This window comes from Silurus aristotelis (assembly GCF_946808225.1).
Source record: "Silurus aristotelis genome assembly, chromosome: 27".
Classification (NCBI taxonomy): Eukaryota; Metazoa; Chordata; class Actinopteri; order Siluriformes; family Siluridae; genus Silurus; species Silurus aristotelis.
Genome location: NC_139600.1, coordinates 6334641 through 6352140, shown reverse-complemented (window position 1 = coordinate 6352140; position 17500 = coordinate 6334641). Strand labels below are relative to the sequence as shown.

General features: G+C 36.0%; 1 protein-coding gene across 9 annotated transcripts in view; it reads left to right on the top strand.

The window, feature by feature from the left end:
• adgrl3.1 (adhesion G protein-coupled receptor L3.1) overlaps window positions 1–4432 on the top strand; it is a 203832-nt gene extending 199400 nt beyond the window's left edge. For 4 of the 9 annotated variants that reach the window (XM_083532498.1, XM_083532500.1, XM_083532495.1 and 1 more), the window contains 2 exons: window positions 575–592; window positions 2120–4432. In XM_083532498.1, coding sequence (XP_083388624.1) covers window positions 575–592; window positions 2120–2994 — 893 coding nt within the window. In that variant the 3' untranslated portion in view covers window positions 2995–4432. The remainder of the gene's footprint in view (window positions 1–574; window positions 593–2119) is intronic. The other 5 variants (XM_083532499.1, XM_083532494.1, XM_083532501.1 and 2 more) reach the window with 2 other exon arrangements.
• Window positions 4433–17500: the final 13068 nt, after the last annotated feature.

Sequence of the window (17500 nt, the reverse complement as noted above, 5' to 3'; positions counted from 1 at the left end):
TTAAAAGATCTGCTAGCGAACACTAATATAAGTATGCATACAAACTTTCCAGACAAATAAACTGAGAACGGCATAATTTCTAGTGTGTCTATACAACTACACACACACACACACACACACACACACACACACACACACACACACACCTACACACACACTTCTGAATTTTCGAGTTGTTCCTGTTAAATGAACAGAATGTCTGCTTTTTCTGTCTTAAATGTTGCATGTTAAATGAACGACAGCACATTCTTTAAAACAAAAGTGTTTTAACAGAATTCTGGAGATGTACAGAATGTACTGGAAAACCTCACAGCACCTTTTTTTTAATGAATGTGTTCTATTATTATACATGCTGGCTATAATATCTGTTCAAGCTGCCCTGCCCTTTGTCTTAACTAGATATTTTGTCCACTATGTGCATACCATTAACATTTTCTATGTAACCATGTCTTTTTAACCCACTCTCTCCTTTGTGTCTCTTTCTCTACCTCCCTATTTCTCTTTCTCTCTTTCTCTCTCTCCCTTTCTCCCTCTCCCGCTCCTTCTCTTTCTCTCTGTTCATGCTGATGTGCAGCCTCCTACAGAGATTCAAGTATGACTCATTTTCTTTTCATTACCTACATCATCAGCTCATAGTTCTTGGTCCTGTCTTCTCTTCTCTTCTGTTCTCTTCTCTTCTCTTCTTCTCTTCTTATGTCTTTTCTTCTCTTCCTTTTTCTACTCTACTTTACTCTGCTTTATTCTTCTCTTCTCATCTCTTCTCGTCTCTTTTTGTCTCTTTTCTTTTCTTCTTTTCTTATCTTTTTCCTTCTCTTCCTTTTTCTACTGTACTTTACTCTGCTTTATTCTTCTCTTCTCTTCTCTTCTCTTCTCTTCTCTTCTCTTCTCTTCTCTTCTCTTCTCTTCTCTTCTCTTCTCTTTTCTTCTCTTCTCTTTTCTTCTCTTCTCTTAAAGCTACAGTGTGTAGGATTTTGGTAAAAATTAAAAACATGTTTTTTGAGCCAGGGGAGATAATAAAAAAAATCTGCTTCATTAAATGATGTTCCTGAGCTGCTGTGCATTGCACTGACAGTCTTGTAATACTAATCCACCGTGTCTGTAAGTCAGCACTGTGTCAGGGGGTGTTGGCTCGGATTTGGTGTGAAATTGGTATGCATGCATCATACGCTAGCCTAGATATGTCATCATTCCCAGACTTTAGGCATGGAAGAAGTCCGATTACAGAAAAATGACAGTAACAGACAGAGAGAGGATAGAGTGATAGAGAGGACAAGTGGAGCACTAATAGAGTTTTGCTCTTATAAATTACACTAAATTATCCTTTTATCCTTGTTATGGAATTGGCAAAGATAACTCATAATAAGTAGTTATGTTAATAGAGTATTTTGCTAATGACTTTATTTAGTAAATGTTAATAAATCTATGAATTTACTATATTTATATAAAAACACTATTTAATATATTTCCTCATACTTGAACGTACCTGAAAAATAAACATTGGACCTATTGACGCTTCTCACACCTGCCCACTCAGAGTTTTTATGTCATGTATGGAATCTGCCACTGTCTACTGAGAATTTAAGACAAATCACAGCATGAGTGGCCTATAACAATAATACGGTTCTATATTTAATACATGACCAGTAAGTGTAATTTCTTTTTGACAGTTTCATTAGTGGGAAAATGTCAAGTGAACAAAACATTGTGCTCATACTGTTAGAGGGCTTGCTGCATCAAATGCAATGAACATGGAGATGTTTAGAAGGCTTGAGGAAAAGCCATTACAGTCCAATGTGAGATTATAGTGGGGCAAACACTTTATTTCAACTGGAGCTTTTTCAGAGGCTAGGTATAAGTCTGTTAGCTGACTGCCAGTGGATCTTTCCTTCATAATTTTTTAATCATAACAGTTATGTAATACTGCAAGACGTAAACACTTAAGCTGTGTCCCAAACGGCAAACTACTGTAGATTAGTGAATCATACTGCCTACACCCTGTAGCTTTAATATCATGCTATATAGACTTATTGCAGTTCAGAAGGAAATATATTTAAATTTCTAATGAGTACTGAATTTGAAAAGTTTTGATGGGTTTTTTGTCTCAATTTTTTCTGTCTAGAAGGCATGCTGAACAATGTGCGAGATGCCAGTGTCATGGACACACTACCGCTCAATGGCAACCATGGTAACGCCTACAGTGACTACCTCACATATGGCTCATCCTCACCAACTACACTGGAAAAGAAGATCCTGAAGGAGCTGACAGCCAACTACACATCCACGTACCACCCCAGCACTAAGCTTGCCAACCACGTCGCCAATGGAGCCGTCCCAAGTCCGGCGAGTACAGCAGGCATCAACCGCGATGACGAGAGCGCTGCTGCTGTCGCCTTGGGAATCTCCAGAGAGGATGAGAACAACGCCCGCACTGCCCTGAGCTTGGAGATCATCAGGGAGGAGTCTCAGGCACCTCTCCTCCCACCTAGACCTCCTCCTCCAGATGGACACCCCCCATTACACACATTCTCCACCCACCGGCGCCTTCCTCAGGAGAATAATGAGAGTTTTTTTCCTCTACTAAAGAACGAGACGCACTCATCTCATGTGCTCAGAGACTCGTTATACACCAGCATGCCAACTCTCACCGACCACCCACACAGTACCAGTGACATCAACGGCATCCGCGACGAGGAGGAAGATGAGGAGGAAGAGGAGGAGGAAGAGGAGGAAGAAGAGGAGGAGGAGGAGGAGGAGGAGGAGGAGGAAGGAAGCGAGCTGCATTTGGCCAATGGGAAAGGAGTCATGGCAGATGCGGATGATGTATATTACAAGAGCATGCCTAATCTGGGCTCACGAAATCACATTCAGGAACTGCAGAGCTACTACCACATGGGCCGCGGAGGAAGTGATGGATTCATTGCAGCACCAGAAAAGGACGAGTCATCACCCGAAGAGCAGCCTCAAGACCCCTCGCACTTGGTCACAAGCTTATAAGCACATATACACACACACACACACACATATTTTGAGTGTGTTTGTGTGTGTATGTGTATGTGATATGCAATGCACAAGGCACGGGAACCACTACCTACTGCACTGATCAATCCCTAGACAAACTGATAGCAGATAGCTGCCCATAAAAACCAATGACAGGAACCCAGAGTCAGTTAGCACTAGGAAAAAAGGACCAGGTAGTGTAACTTTCAGTTAGGACTAGTACCAACAAATTCGAAATATTCAGCATGGTTTACCAGATGTTGTCAGATGTACAAAACCATCAGCCATTTTGGAAGGGAAGGAATGTACCGATTGACACCGTGTCCATCAGAAGCCACGTATTCCAGTGAGACAAGTGTATCTATTACTCTGTCACTTCTCCCTTTTACACAACTTTTGCCCAACTGCTGTCTGGCCATAAATCCTCTGGATTGTCCTGTGTGAATAATAAAAAAAAAATAAAACGATAGCGACAGACTAGTTGCCATTTTAGATGATTATCTATGTTGACAGACACCGACCTGGACCTTGAACTTGATCTTGAACTATAATCCTCTACCCATGATATGGCTAGACTTCGGGGTGAAGATCCTTTGCTGCACACATTCCTTTCTTCCTGTTTAACACTGATTACTGTTGTATACCGAATATCACATCATGGCAAAGCATTTAATCCTTAAGACTTAAGGACATGTTTTTTTGTTTCTTACTTTTATTTTTCAGTAATATCAGTTATCGAGAGGTAATACGCACTAATAACTAAAGAAACAGGATTTTTATGTGAAATGTACAGAACCCCTTTGCATCACATATCACATGCACCTCATAGTTTTGATAAAATGTTTATTTTTTTTCTCTGCATATGTGTTTGTGTAGATGTAGACCAATCCAAAAACTGTGCTGGTCCTCTGCACTATTAGTCCCATTTATGACTAGGAGCGACCATCCAAATCCCCATTACGTACACTGACACATTTTCACACATACCTACATTCACATATGACACATATATTCACAGACATGCAACCACACACTCCTTATTTATCTTATTTATCATCCAGTAACCACTTTTCTTGTTTTAAAGCATTGTGCACTCTGATTTAAATTTTAATGGAAAGCATATTGTCGATTTTGGCAAAAAAAAGAACGGAACAATGGCTTTAAGACCTGCAGGTTGAATGTGTCCTTTTCCAAACTGCTCCAGTTATTGCAGATTATAATAATTATAATCAAGCAGTGAAAATTAAAAAGTCACAATACACCCTACATTCAGAACATCTACTATTGTCTGTTTAGCTTTCAGGTCTTTCTTGTTGTGTGTAGGGCCTCAGAAATTCTACTGATTGGAATAAATGTACGTTATATAGAATATCTGCAAGTAAAAAAACAAGCTATTAAAAGATTTGATGTTGCTGAAGACAAAGTCAACATGGAACTGGGCTGTTTACTCTTTCTTGACTTCCTGTAGCTTGCACATCAACTTCTTTTATTTCCCTAAAAAAAATTGACTGTGTATTTTCCCCCCTCACAAGGTGCTTTATCAGGTCTGAATTGTTGCATAATTATTAGTGGAGAGATAAAAAAAAAAAAATTATAAAATCGGCACTGAGACCTTTTTATTATTATTATTATTATTATTATTATTATTATTATTATTATTACCATCAATATTGTTAATATGATATCTATGGAATTATTATTTATTCTTTTCATATGCATTCGAAGTTGAATGAGCTCATAACTAATATTTGTTGTAACAGTGAAAGTTGTTTGCCAACAAATAAAATGATTGAATTGATATTTAGGAGATTTTCTTTGTGGGCATCTACATTTGATAATATTTAGCATTAATTGAAAAATGGCAAATATAAAGACTTAAAAGTAAGGACTAAAAGACATAACACATTTGGGGGCACATTGTTATAAGAAAATAACAATGTGAGGTGTGAGGTGTTGAAAGTAATTTGGCAATTATGGTAATTTTTTACACACACACACATATATATATAAATATTACATGAATAAATAAATATTAGAGTCACAAATTTTGCAGATTTTAAAATTTATTTAACTTTTTTTTTCTAAAAAATATTTTAAAACACATTTAATTATTAATTATTATTTTTGTTGGTCTTAGATCATGAAGACAGATCATCATACAAGTCTCTATAAAAGCTGTTTAAAACAAATATATTAGAAGCACAAATATAAACCTGTGATTTGGATGAGAGTTAGATTAATCAACATTTACATTTTAAGTTGTTAAAAACAAAATCCAACCAACTGTATATGTTTTGTTTAAATAATTTATGATAGAAAGGGTTCAAGTGCTAATAGTGAAGAAGGATGTAAAAATATTTATTATTTGATGTAAAATTCAAGGATGATATTTGCAGAAGTAGAAGAGGTGATCTCCAGCAGTGTGTATTACTTAACAGGTGAGGGGTTTGCACAAGCCGGTTTCATTTCCCATTGTCCCAATCTCTTTGTTTCCCTTATAATGTTACATGCCCATCCTAGCCTGGTTTGATTGTGCCTGCCAATTTGGATTTGTTTCCTTGCTATTATAGTAAGATGCTTTCACCTAGCAAATGCATCCTCCTCCAGTATCTCGAGCACTCGCATCACATGACATGCTCATGTAAACTCATGCTGTATGTAATGTTAAGACATTAAGGTAACAACTTTGTTGTTGCCAAAACATCAGTTTCTTATATCCCATCCCATCAATCAGGAAAACTCCTGTCTCATTCCAAGTGTTCCTTGGAATAGACTCGAGGTCATTACCATTACTCTCTGACTAGGATAAAGTTAGTGAATATGAATGTATAAATGGAATTGCATGTATGAGGTAGATGAGAGAGATAGAAATAATTGTATGCATTTATCCATATCTTTGAGCCTCTCTGAGAAGTCCAGACTAGGTCTCTCTCCTCAGTTCCTCTGTTGCTTATATGTATAAAATCAAGGAAACCGTTTGGCTCCACCCACTCATCCTAATTGACAGGTGACAAATCCATGCCAAAAAGCACTATGCATTAGGGATTAAAAAAAGAAGAAGAAAGCTTTTAGATAGGGCCATTTGACATGGACTTTTAAATAAGGCATTAAAAACTTTTTTTTTTCAGCAATTGTCTCTTTATTTCTTATGATTATTTATTGCATAATTTCATTTTACTTGTTTAATCAAGCAAATATACAAAAACCATTAATTATGTTTAAATAATATTAATTGATTACATTGTTATCTTTTTTTAAATATGCTGCATTAAACATGCTGCATATTTCTGCACATTTTATTCTGTATTAGACTTTAGAAGAAATGATTACAAAATGCTAGGTAGCATAGTAGGTCAAATGGTTCAAAACACAAATTATAAGCACAAACAAGCAAAAAGGTCTGGGAATCATGATCAGAGAATGATAACATTAACCACCAGCTGCTTTCATGTTGTAAAAAATCAGTTTTTTTAACCACTTCATGTCCATGTGGTGTGTTTGCCCATTTAAATCAGGCCCTTAATGAATAACACATATTTAGCTGGGCCAGTAAACATGCCGTAATTACAAAGTATTGATTACCATGTTTCATCATGCAAACACACACATACAGTCTGCAAACACAGAAATGTATGTGTGGGTATGCACGTGTTTCTGAGAATACTCTGGACAAAATGTTTCTGCGTTCATGAATATGTAACAGTAGTTTTGACAGGCATTTGAATCTTTTGAGATTATTTTTTTTATGCTTCCAAGAGGAGTATGGAGCTACACTGTGTTCTCCTGAGGTCCAGCCAGCCTTTGACTTGTGAGTTCGTGCGTGTGGGTTTTGTATGCACCACGATGGCATATTTTGAAGAGTTTGAAGGCTTTTGAGACGCGAGTCATTTCACAATCTGCCTCCCATATCCATACAGAATAAAGGGCATCATCTTTAGAGGAAAAAAAACAGGAGCCTAGTCGATTGTGGAAGAGAATAAATTGTGCATGTGCTGGAATGGAAACTCTGTTGGGGCCACTGTTAGTCATAATTACTAGATGTGATCAAGCTTTAGGAAACATCACATTCATGCTTTCTTATTCAGAGCCAGAAGCCCTCTGATCTTGTTTCAAAATACTCTCCACTATAATTTTATTTACTATAATTGTACATTTTGCTTACTTATTTTGTTTACGATTTTAATTCTGTTTACTTAATTCCAGAACATTCCAGTTACTGCAGCTTGATCTGATAACATTGAAATATTATGGGTCCCAAAATGCTCCTCACTTGCTGGGTCTAATTTACTCTCACCCTGTGCATAGTAACAGTCTACCAGTTCATTTCTGTTATCTAAGGGCCCTCATATTCACAAGAGAGAAAGGATGGATGGATGGATGGATGGATGGATGGATGTACAAATGAAAACATTATGAATTAACCTCGACGTTAATTAAATGTTTAAATGATATTGCTCAGAATATAGGTTTTATAATCGATTAGTGGTCTATATAAAATTCTCAAACATTGTCTTCTAACCAAAGGAGAGATGAAGCATACAATAGATTTAAAGCTTGATAAGGTTATTAGCGCTTATTAAATAGCTTCATAAACAAACAGGGAGATTTAATCCTGCTTATCTTTAGCCATTGAGCAAAAAAGATAAGAAGGATCGAGTTTGTTTTTTACACCTGTGCTTTTTGATAAGCTCCACTGGGTATTATATATATGAATAAATAAATAAATAAATAAATAAATAAATAAATAAATAAATAAATAAATAAATAAATGACCATTTTTATTTCAAATATAAATAAATATATTTTAAAAAAAGGCTAAATTAAAACCTTTTAAAAAACACATTTATTCAATGACGTCCCTTCTTTCCTCAGAAATATAAAAAAATAAACTTCACTGAAGAATGATTTTTAATCATTAAACATTTGATTTATTGATGCGCCATGTCTCAAATCAAGCATAAAAATCTGCCATGGTGCACACATTCGGCAATTAAAACCGTCCGTTTGGAAACATAGCAAAAGTTTCTTTGGTGTCCTGATGTTTTACATAATTTAAAACACCATAATTACTTTAAAACATTTACAAGAGTATTTTACGAGCTGCCTTGTCATCTAAAAATGTAAACAGGGTTGTCTGTTTGAGCAACTGGCTCAGTGCAAAGAAAGAGAAGTAATGGGAACCTGTGGTTCTTTTTTCTGTGTTTAATAGACATGAACACGTTCTTTAAAAAAACATGTTTGTCTTCATGTTTAGGGTGGTTTCAGTAATAATAAACATTTAAATAAATGCATTTAAATAAAGCATCCAAATTTGTCCATGACCATGTGGATTAAACTATTAAAAACCTGATAATTATTAATTTAAGGTACATTCTGAACAGAAAAAGAAAAAAAATGCACAATTAAGCTGCGATTAATCACGAGTTAACTCATGACAATCATGCAATTAATCAAGATAAAATATTTCAAGCAATTAACAATTATATATATATATATATACACACACAAATAAATGTCATACCAATTGGTTGACTGAATTACAGCTATTGACTGATGGCCTCTGCGTAATTGTAAAGTTGTTAGGAATGAGAGAAGAATTGTTTAATGTTCCCAATGATTCAAACCAAACTGTTTCATACCAAGTCATTTAAGTCAAATTTCAAACCCCCCAAAAAAAGTGAGAACAAAAGCAACAGGGGGAAAAATGTGTAACAATTTTTTTACACATTTTTAAAAGCAATTTTTTAAAAGCAACAGGGGGGAAAATGTGAAGGGGTGCAATTGGTAAAGTCTCCATTATATAAAGTCAAGTATTCTGGACATGTCTTTTAAAAAATGTAACTTTTTATGCTTTTGCTTTGTTGCTTGCCAGAAAAAAAGTCATGTTGTGCACGTACATAGAAAATAGAGCTGTCACCTGTCCTGTTGGCCCCTGCTTGTCTGAGCATAGGGTAAAACACCCCATCATTAAGGCTTACTAAGAAATTTGGAAACAGGGCATTCAGAAAGCTCATAGTGGAATTAATATATTTTGGAGTGGTCTCCTCAATTGCAAGCCATAATAATTGGCTGGCTGTAAACTAGGCAGTATAGCTGTCAGACTTGATGTTTTTGACATCGGAACTATGTAGGTTGGGCTGTATTTCACATCCAGTGGAAGGTGCAGTTTGTCTTTAGATTATTACTGCTAAAACATTGGCTTTGTCAAAAATAACACAATGCCTGGGGAGATACCTAAATCTAATAACAGGATTATAATCTTTATCCTAGAATAGAAATAACCATTACACACTTATTTTCACGTGTGTTTTTAAACCCAGAGAAAACCCATGGGGACATGGTAAGAACATGCAAAACGGACAGCAACCCAAACCCAGGACCCTGGAGCTGAAGCAATCTTTCTGCCTTTTCTGGTATTTAAAATGGATTAAACTTTTTTTTGGATAAAGCACTTGTAATATAGAAGCCTTGTTTGCAAACTAGTTCGTATACAGCTTCTGTTTCCAACTCAATGCAACCAGACATGATATCCTCTTGTACTTTAGAAGATTTACCTTCCAGGAGAAAAGAATAAATATGGAATGGTGTCATTCTTGTTAGGAAAATTTAAATATCTCTGTTTTTGTACCAAACAAAATTTGTGCTAGACATTGTTGCAGTATGTGCAAAAGAACCTGTCAATCTTCTGATTGAATCTTTTTCACCTGTCTATTAGACTGGTAAGAGTGCAGGGAGTGGAGATTTACAGTGCAGTACTTGCAAAAAACTGTCTACAAGAGAAGTCGATCTAACTCCCTTGTAAACAATCCGTTCTGATGAAACACTTGTATAGTTCTTCAGCTCTCTCTATTGCAGTGTATGTTGTTATGCTGTGATCTTGACATACTGGTAATACTGTGATTCTGCTGTTTCACAGCCAACCTAGTTTAAGCAGTGAATCTGGGAGACTAGTACAGAAATATATGTAAATCTCTATTTTAGTTCCATACTGAATAGGCTTTGAGTGGCATCATTCTTGATCGAAGTCCAGGAAGTCGGCACAAAACTTTCTTGTTAAGGCAGTAAATGGCTGATCTGAGCAAGCTATCAATACACAATGGTCTGGGGGAAGGTGATTTTGCACAGCCTGTGAGGGATGTGCTCAGCAGGAGCAGGCTAAATTTTGTCCCTGGACACATGGTACAGTGCATGATTTAGGCTGGATGGGTCATTCCCTGGTGTCATCATATTGTTGCAACAGCATTAGCTTTAGCTTTTCTTTTGAACCAAATAAACCTGTGGAAATGAAAGGTGAAAAAAGTCTTGAGAGGATTTAAGCACAATTTCAGTTTAATACAGGGAATGAATAGTGTCTCCACAAAGCAGTGCTTTCATTCCTCAATGCTGCTTTAATGAGTTCCTGATTACCTGTACAGTCATTTCTCACAGTGGGTGTCATTTTCCATGCATACAGCACACAGGGGTCGAATTTGGCTGGTGTGTACAGTAATCCCCCGTTTATCATAGTGGTTAGGTTCCAAAACCGCCAGCGATAAACGAAAACCGCGATAAACAGACACAGATTTTATTTATAAAGTACTGTATTAACATTTTACTTCATTTAACAATTAATAATTATATTTTTATTAATAAATTTCATTATTTCAACATAAAACTCCATTAAAAAAAATTCCCTGTACGTTTTTTGGTCTATCCGGAGACCGGGAAAATCACCACAACAAATTAGTTATGTGGCAAATGCAAAACCGGAGACGTGAGATTCGAACCGCGATAAAGCGGGGAATTACTGTACTATAATGTTATAAAAGTACAGCTTTAGTGTTTTTCTGGATTTACCCTTAAGCAGTGATGTGAAAAAGACAAAGTTTAAGCCTTGAATAGAACATGGTCAAATTTGGCATACTCAAGAAACTCTTAAGAATCTTTCACAGGGCAAAGGTAGGGATCATTTCTTTACTTATTATTGAGGCAGAGAGAAGTAATACTGATGAACCCTGTTGTAAAAGTCACACTGATGTTTGTTTAATTTAAATAAATAATGAAACTTAAAATATTATTTGTGTCCTGGAGGCCCTGGAGATGCTCAGATACTTGCAGCGAAATGGTCTGGCCCAAACAAATTTAAGGAAAGCTGTCCATTTGTTCATATTTGCAGAATGAGCCTGGAGGGATATGCAAGGCATAATGGGCAGATATGGCAGGTCTTGTTATGGTAGCCGCCTGCCACTCAACCTGCCATTAAACCCAACACAGCACCACTCCTGTAATTCAACGTGTCACCTCACCTGGTACAGTCTTTGATAGCCGCCGGTGGCTAAAGTGACCAGACACTTTTTTAGCTCTCTTAATTAGTCCCAGACCCAGCAAACTGTGTTCCCACAAAAGAGAAAACTTTCTTTAAAAATGCTTTATATGGTGAATATGAGGTCACAACAAAAACAACTGTATTGTAGACATTAAATTATTATTCCTACAGTATCCAAGTCACATAGGATAACTTAAAACTAAACAAAAAATACAATATGTTATGTAGAATTCAGCCATGGCAGATTGAATCACAAAACTTGTAATGTACCTGTAAGACCTTCTAATGTAGCAGAGTATTGGGTATCGTAATGTACCATAACTGAAAGCAGGCCTCTGTTATCTTCAAGGGCAGAGTAAGCAAAGTTTTTTTCTGCAAAAGGATGCAGTTGACGAAGTAAAAGCATGGCAATTCCGGTAGTGAATGTCGCTTTCTTTTTTTAATAGCCTGGGTTTCAGGCATCGATGGCTTACTGCACAGACATGAATACCCCTGGCAATAAGTTTATTGTCCTATTTTGAGTGGTAAAGCAGACCAGTACAGCAAAATGTTTATAAATCTTTGGGGCAGTTAACTTTTTTGGGGGGCTTTTGGCATTTGCCCTTGAATGCACTTGACGGTTTCTTCTGAAACGATTACTCTGACCATAGTAGAGGTCATTCTTCACACTGTATGTCCTCAACAAAACTTCATGAATTGGGGCTGGAGGGGAAGTCCCTGGCTTTTTAACAAATTAGACTAAGTGTGATTGGAACAAACTGTATTGAAACAAATGTATGACTTGCCTGTGTATTTACAGGGTCTACAAATTCTGGCCTTCGCAGTTTGGTCTTGCCAGTGCCCTCCACGGTTCCCATCAAAACTACTTTTTTTGTGATTGACAGGTTAAAGAGAGTATGTTATTTCTCTCAGACAGCATGATCAGTTTTGCTCCCATTTTTCCTGACAGAAAAATCATCAGGATGTGAACCTGCAACCAATGAGGTGAACTTTTTTGTTGTATAAATGAGGGACATATTACAATCCTTACATGCAGTGTAACCCTTTAGCAGTAAGCACTTTGTGTCTATATTTGAGCTACCTTAAATAGGGTTATTCCATGACTTTGCAAAAAAATTAATAAATAAAAAAACCCTATTCAAAACGTTGGAAAACCTCAAGGTTTGTGTGTGAAAACCTCAATGTCTCAAGGCAGACATTTAATGTACATCCTGTGACCCATGAAACTGCCCTTCCAGTCAGGGGGGCTATTTAATGGCACTCACCAGTGGTGTAGCCTGGAAGTAAACAGCATAAATGGAGAGTGAACTAGTTAATTTCCATATAATCACCAAAAAATAGGGCTATTGCAACACAGGGTTTAGTAGAATACATATTTGGTTTAAAAGAGGAGGTACACCTTGAGAGACTTGTAATAGTTTCTCAGTGGTAGAAAATCTATTGGAATTATTTTCACCCAGGTGCTTTCCTTGATTAAGGTCACCAATTGTGTTGAATTCTTTCATAACAAGAGATACTTAGCAGGGTGGTTAGAGTCTACATGTGGAAGAGATTATTAAGAATGTTTCTACAAGTTCTAGTCCATGATGTACATTCCTAATCATAAATTCATAGCTTTGGACTTCAGGCACTGACAGGCAGTGTCCAGAGATAAGAAGTGTTATAAATAGCAACAGGTAAAATAGTTAATAAATTCTTTATTTCAACTATATGCTACATTAAGAGAGTTTATAAAAATAATTTTCATATTGATTTATAAATGTGGCTTTTCGGTTGAGTCAGGAGCAGGAATAGCACACTGAAATCTGTTAATAATTGTCCATTAAACTTGCATTTCTTTTATTGTGCTGCTTTATCATATCTATTTTAATTTAAGTCTGAGGAATTTAATACAATTTTAGACATATTTGCATGCAAAGTGACAAGATTTGTCTCTTCTAAAACTTTTATAACTATGACCATGAACACAACTTGTGCTCACTGTGTGAAATTCATCTTTTATTCTAAATTCTAAAAAAAATGTGTTAATTAAGTCCTATATATGCTCTCATCATTAGACAGGAAAAGACCATGCACTTGCAAGCTTGACCTTAAAGGAAAATTTCACCACTTGCATATTAACTTTTATAATTAACCTGTTATCTTCAGCAGTGTCCAAAAAAAATCATTATTTTATAATGAAATTCTGAGTTGACATTTAAGTTTAAGATTCTTTCATTGGCATGTTGGGCTATTTTCACTTTGTTAATGGTTTCCTTCATCACACAGTATTGCTATTGCACTTTAGTCCTTTAGCCATTTACACTGTGCAGCTCAATGCTTCCAAAGCTTACATTTTCATCCCACCACCAATAATGTTTATCATCCTAAAAATCCCTGACTAACCAAAAGTCTATCATTTGCACCAGAATTGTTTGCTACATTTGTATGAAATCATTAAAATTATATTGAACATCTGAAAAGTGGTGAATCAGGGGAAAAACTAACCTACAGAAACCTGCATTTTACATGGGAAGTGGTAGCTCAGTAGTTAAGATGGCCTTCTGATTGAAAGGTTGTTTGAACACATTGGCATTGTCACGTCCTTTGATTGGATAGTCCTTTGCTAGTCAGAGCCATCAAAATGCCTCAAATTTCAGGGTTTCAGGTTCATTTTGTTATTAAAATGATTATTGACGTTTCTTCTAGAGATAATGTATGCAGTGTGGCTGTGGTTACAGTGAAAGGAGACTTGTTAAATTTTGTTCATTCTTTTCTTGCATTAATAATGCAATTATTGACACAGGTAGGACACCACTGAAGGCCTAGGGGTGAAATGCACTGCCACTGATTGTTATATCAGGCTGCAACATAAAAGAAATTGAAAAAAAAAAAGTACATGGTCTGAATACTAGTGTATAATTCCTTATTACCAATTTTGTAAGTGACATTTAAAGAACACATTGAAAAAGCCAAAACATTCTCACACGCTTGGCTCACCATCAGCATGTGTGTCATTTCTATCATAGAAATTATGCAACAATTATAAAATGATCAGGTCATTATCACTGCCGTTACTGCAATTACTATAATTATAGTAACAATATTTGTGTCAGTTCTTTTATCTAGTATTACATTTAAATAATTTTTTAATAGATATTCGTGGTGCTGCATAATTATGCACAGGTCCTTTATTGGTTAAAAAAGTAGACAATAGACACCAAGAACTTACAAGTTTTTATTTACAAGTTATTATTATTATTATTATTATTATTATTATTATTATTATTATTATTATTTTACATATGACTGCTTAAGCCACCCCAATGCTAAAATTAAGGAAATGAAAATGCTGTTTCTTTATTAAATATTTTCACCTTTTGTTTTATTTGCACCTTATTACATCAATCCTATATATTTAGAAGAAAATGAATGAGGGTTTTTAATTCAGGAAAAGTGGGCGATGGACAGAGCCTACACTCCTCCTTGGTGATGTTCCCATTATTAAACTTCATCAAACTCAAAATGTTCATTCTCTTTAGGATTTAGGAAGTTCTGGGTTGCCATGGAGACGGAAACGGCAGGATATCACATTGCAGGCAGAGTTATAACAGTACTGAGACTGCTGCCAACAGGGCTTATTATTGTGTGTGTGTGTGTGTGTGTGTGTGTGTGTGTGTGTGTGTGTGTGTGTGTGTGTGTGTGTGTGTGTGTGTGTGTGTGTGTGTGTGTGTGTTTGTGTGCATATGTGTATGTGTATGACAGTGGCTAATTTTTTTTTTTTTCCTAGAAAAGTTAAAAGGTAAAACATAGATTGAATTTACTAACAGAAAACATTGCAGTGGGTATGCTTATACGTTGTGGGAACATCTGACTGGTTCCCATGTTTCTTCCCAAATAGAAATGTCAGATTGTTTCAATTTGGTTTCTGAACTTTAGTGAAGTAAAACACAAATTAGCAAAATTAATAATCATATATGTCAAGGAAAAGGTCATTTTTAAGATATCCATGTCAGAAAAACGTGTGTATGTGTGTGTAAGAGAAAGAGAGGAAAGAAAGAGATTGTACTAAAATGCCACCTTTTAATTTCTCTTTTCCTCTTCATTTGCTTTCTTTTCCATCCTCATCCCTCTTTTTTTTCTTGACCCCCCCCCCTCTTAGTCTCTTCCTCTCTTCCTATCTCTCCACCTTTCTTGGCCTGTGAATTGTTGACACATTTTGTGTGGATCTGCTCACACAAGAGCTCATCTGACTTTTAGATGTAATTTAAAAGCCATTGAGATGTATAAGATGGAACATGAGTCGTTCATTTACTCTTTACTAACACACAAGACAGAGAGAGAGAGAGAGAGAGAGAGAGAGAGAGAGAGAGAGAGAGAGAGAGAGAGAGAGAGAGAGAGAGAGAGAGAGAAAGAGAGAGAGAGAGAGAGAGAGAGAGAGAGAGAGAGAGAGAGAGAGAGAGAGAGAGAGAGAGAGACTATTCTTATAAGTCTATTCTTTCAAAGGGCAGGTTTAGGTAGAGCAAAATGACATGTAAATATATGGAAATATATATACATATATACAAATAACATTTCTCTACCATGAATTCTAAGATGAGTAATGATCTAACATAGATGCTATGTACATTCATTATACAAAATAATTAACAACTTTTTCAAGCCTCTACCTGTTCTAAGATATCTTTAAAACACCTTTATTATGTAATTCTTTATTCAGAAATACACTTACTATAGCTTTAATGCAGTAACTTTTGTTTCAGTGTTGAAGCTCTCTTTTATTACATTTTCTTAGCATACAGTGGTTATACTTCTACAGTGGGTGATATATTAACGTTACAAAATTTGCATATGTGCGTCAACGCCTTTAGGCGGCACAAAATATGAAAATGTGTCGCATGCCATTTAACGTCTATGTTTCTCTTCACTCTCTTTCTACTCGTCTTTATCTTTTCCCTGCAATCGATTATTTTTTTTTTTACTGCTGTCATAGTGATTGCAGCTTAACTATTCCCAACCTTACAATTTCTAAAAAGAGAATCCTATTTTCTGATCTCTGGAATTTTTCTGATACTTTGTGATGATATAAGGAGGAAATATGAAATAGTGATATGTATTGGTAATGTAATGGTGTACACTATATATAGTACATACAAGTGCACACCTGATTAAAAGAGTGGAACATCCCATTCCACATTTTATCTCCATTTGCTTACATAGGAAGATGTTCCACTAGATTTTGGAGTGTGCTTGTAGAGATTAGTGCTCATCCCCAAAGGTGTTCAATAGAGTTGAGGTCAGAGCTCTATAGCAGGCCACTCAGGATTTTCCTCTTCAACCCATGTAAACTATATCTATATCCTTGGCTTTGTGTAAAGGGGCATTGTTATGCTGGAACAGGTTTGGATGTCCAAGTTCAAATGAAGGGAATATTAAATGCTACCACATCCAAATACATCCTATACAATTGTGTGCCTCAAACCTTTTTGAAACAATTTGGGGAAGAACTCCATACTGTATGACTGGAAAAGTCAGGTAGTCAGAATATGTTAAAGTATACTATATTTTTAAAAAACAGTTTATACACAATCTGTAAGCTCACAGAACCTAGGATAGACTAACACAACACCTGTTTTCCCCTCATACTCCATATGTCCCATGTCAGTGACCCACTAAAGCCCAGCAGAAATTAAACCTGATGTGGTTTTCTGCTTTTGTAGCACAGCCAACTCATGATTTAAAATGTGCTTACTGAGATGCTTTTCTGCTCACCACAGGTGCGAGGTTATTTGGTCAAGTTATTTGAGTTACCGTAGCCTTCTAAGCTTAAACCAGTCTTGTCATTATCTCATCAATGAGGCATTTCCTGCCACTTAAATATTACTAAATTGATTTTTTGCACCATTCTGTGTAAATGTTGTCTGTAAAACTGTGTGGAAATCTCAGAAGTTTCAGCATTTCTGAACTATGCAAATCAGCCCATCTGACAAAAACAACCATGCCACAAAGTCACTCTAGTTACTTTTTTCTCCATTTCTTTTTGTGATGAGTGTATGTATATTTTATACACCAATCATCTATTACATAAATAAACCTGACTAATATTGTGTAGATCCCTGTTGTGCATTAAGGCATGGACAACAAAAGTCCTCTAAAGGTGTGCTGTGGTACGTGGCACCAAGACATTATCAAGTCATGTAAGTGAGGTGGGACCACAAC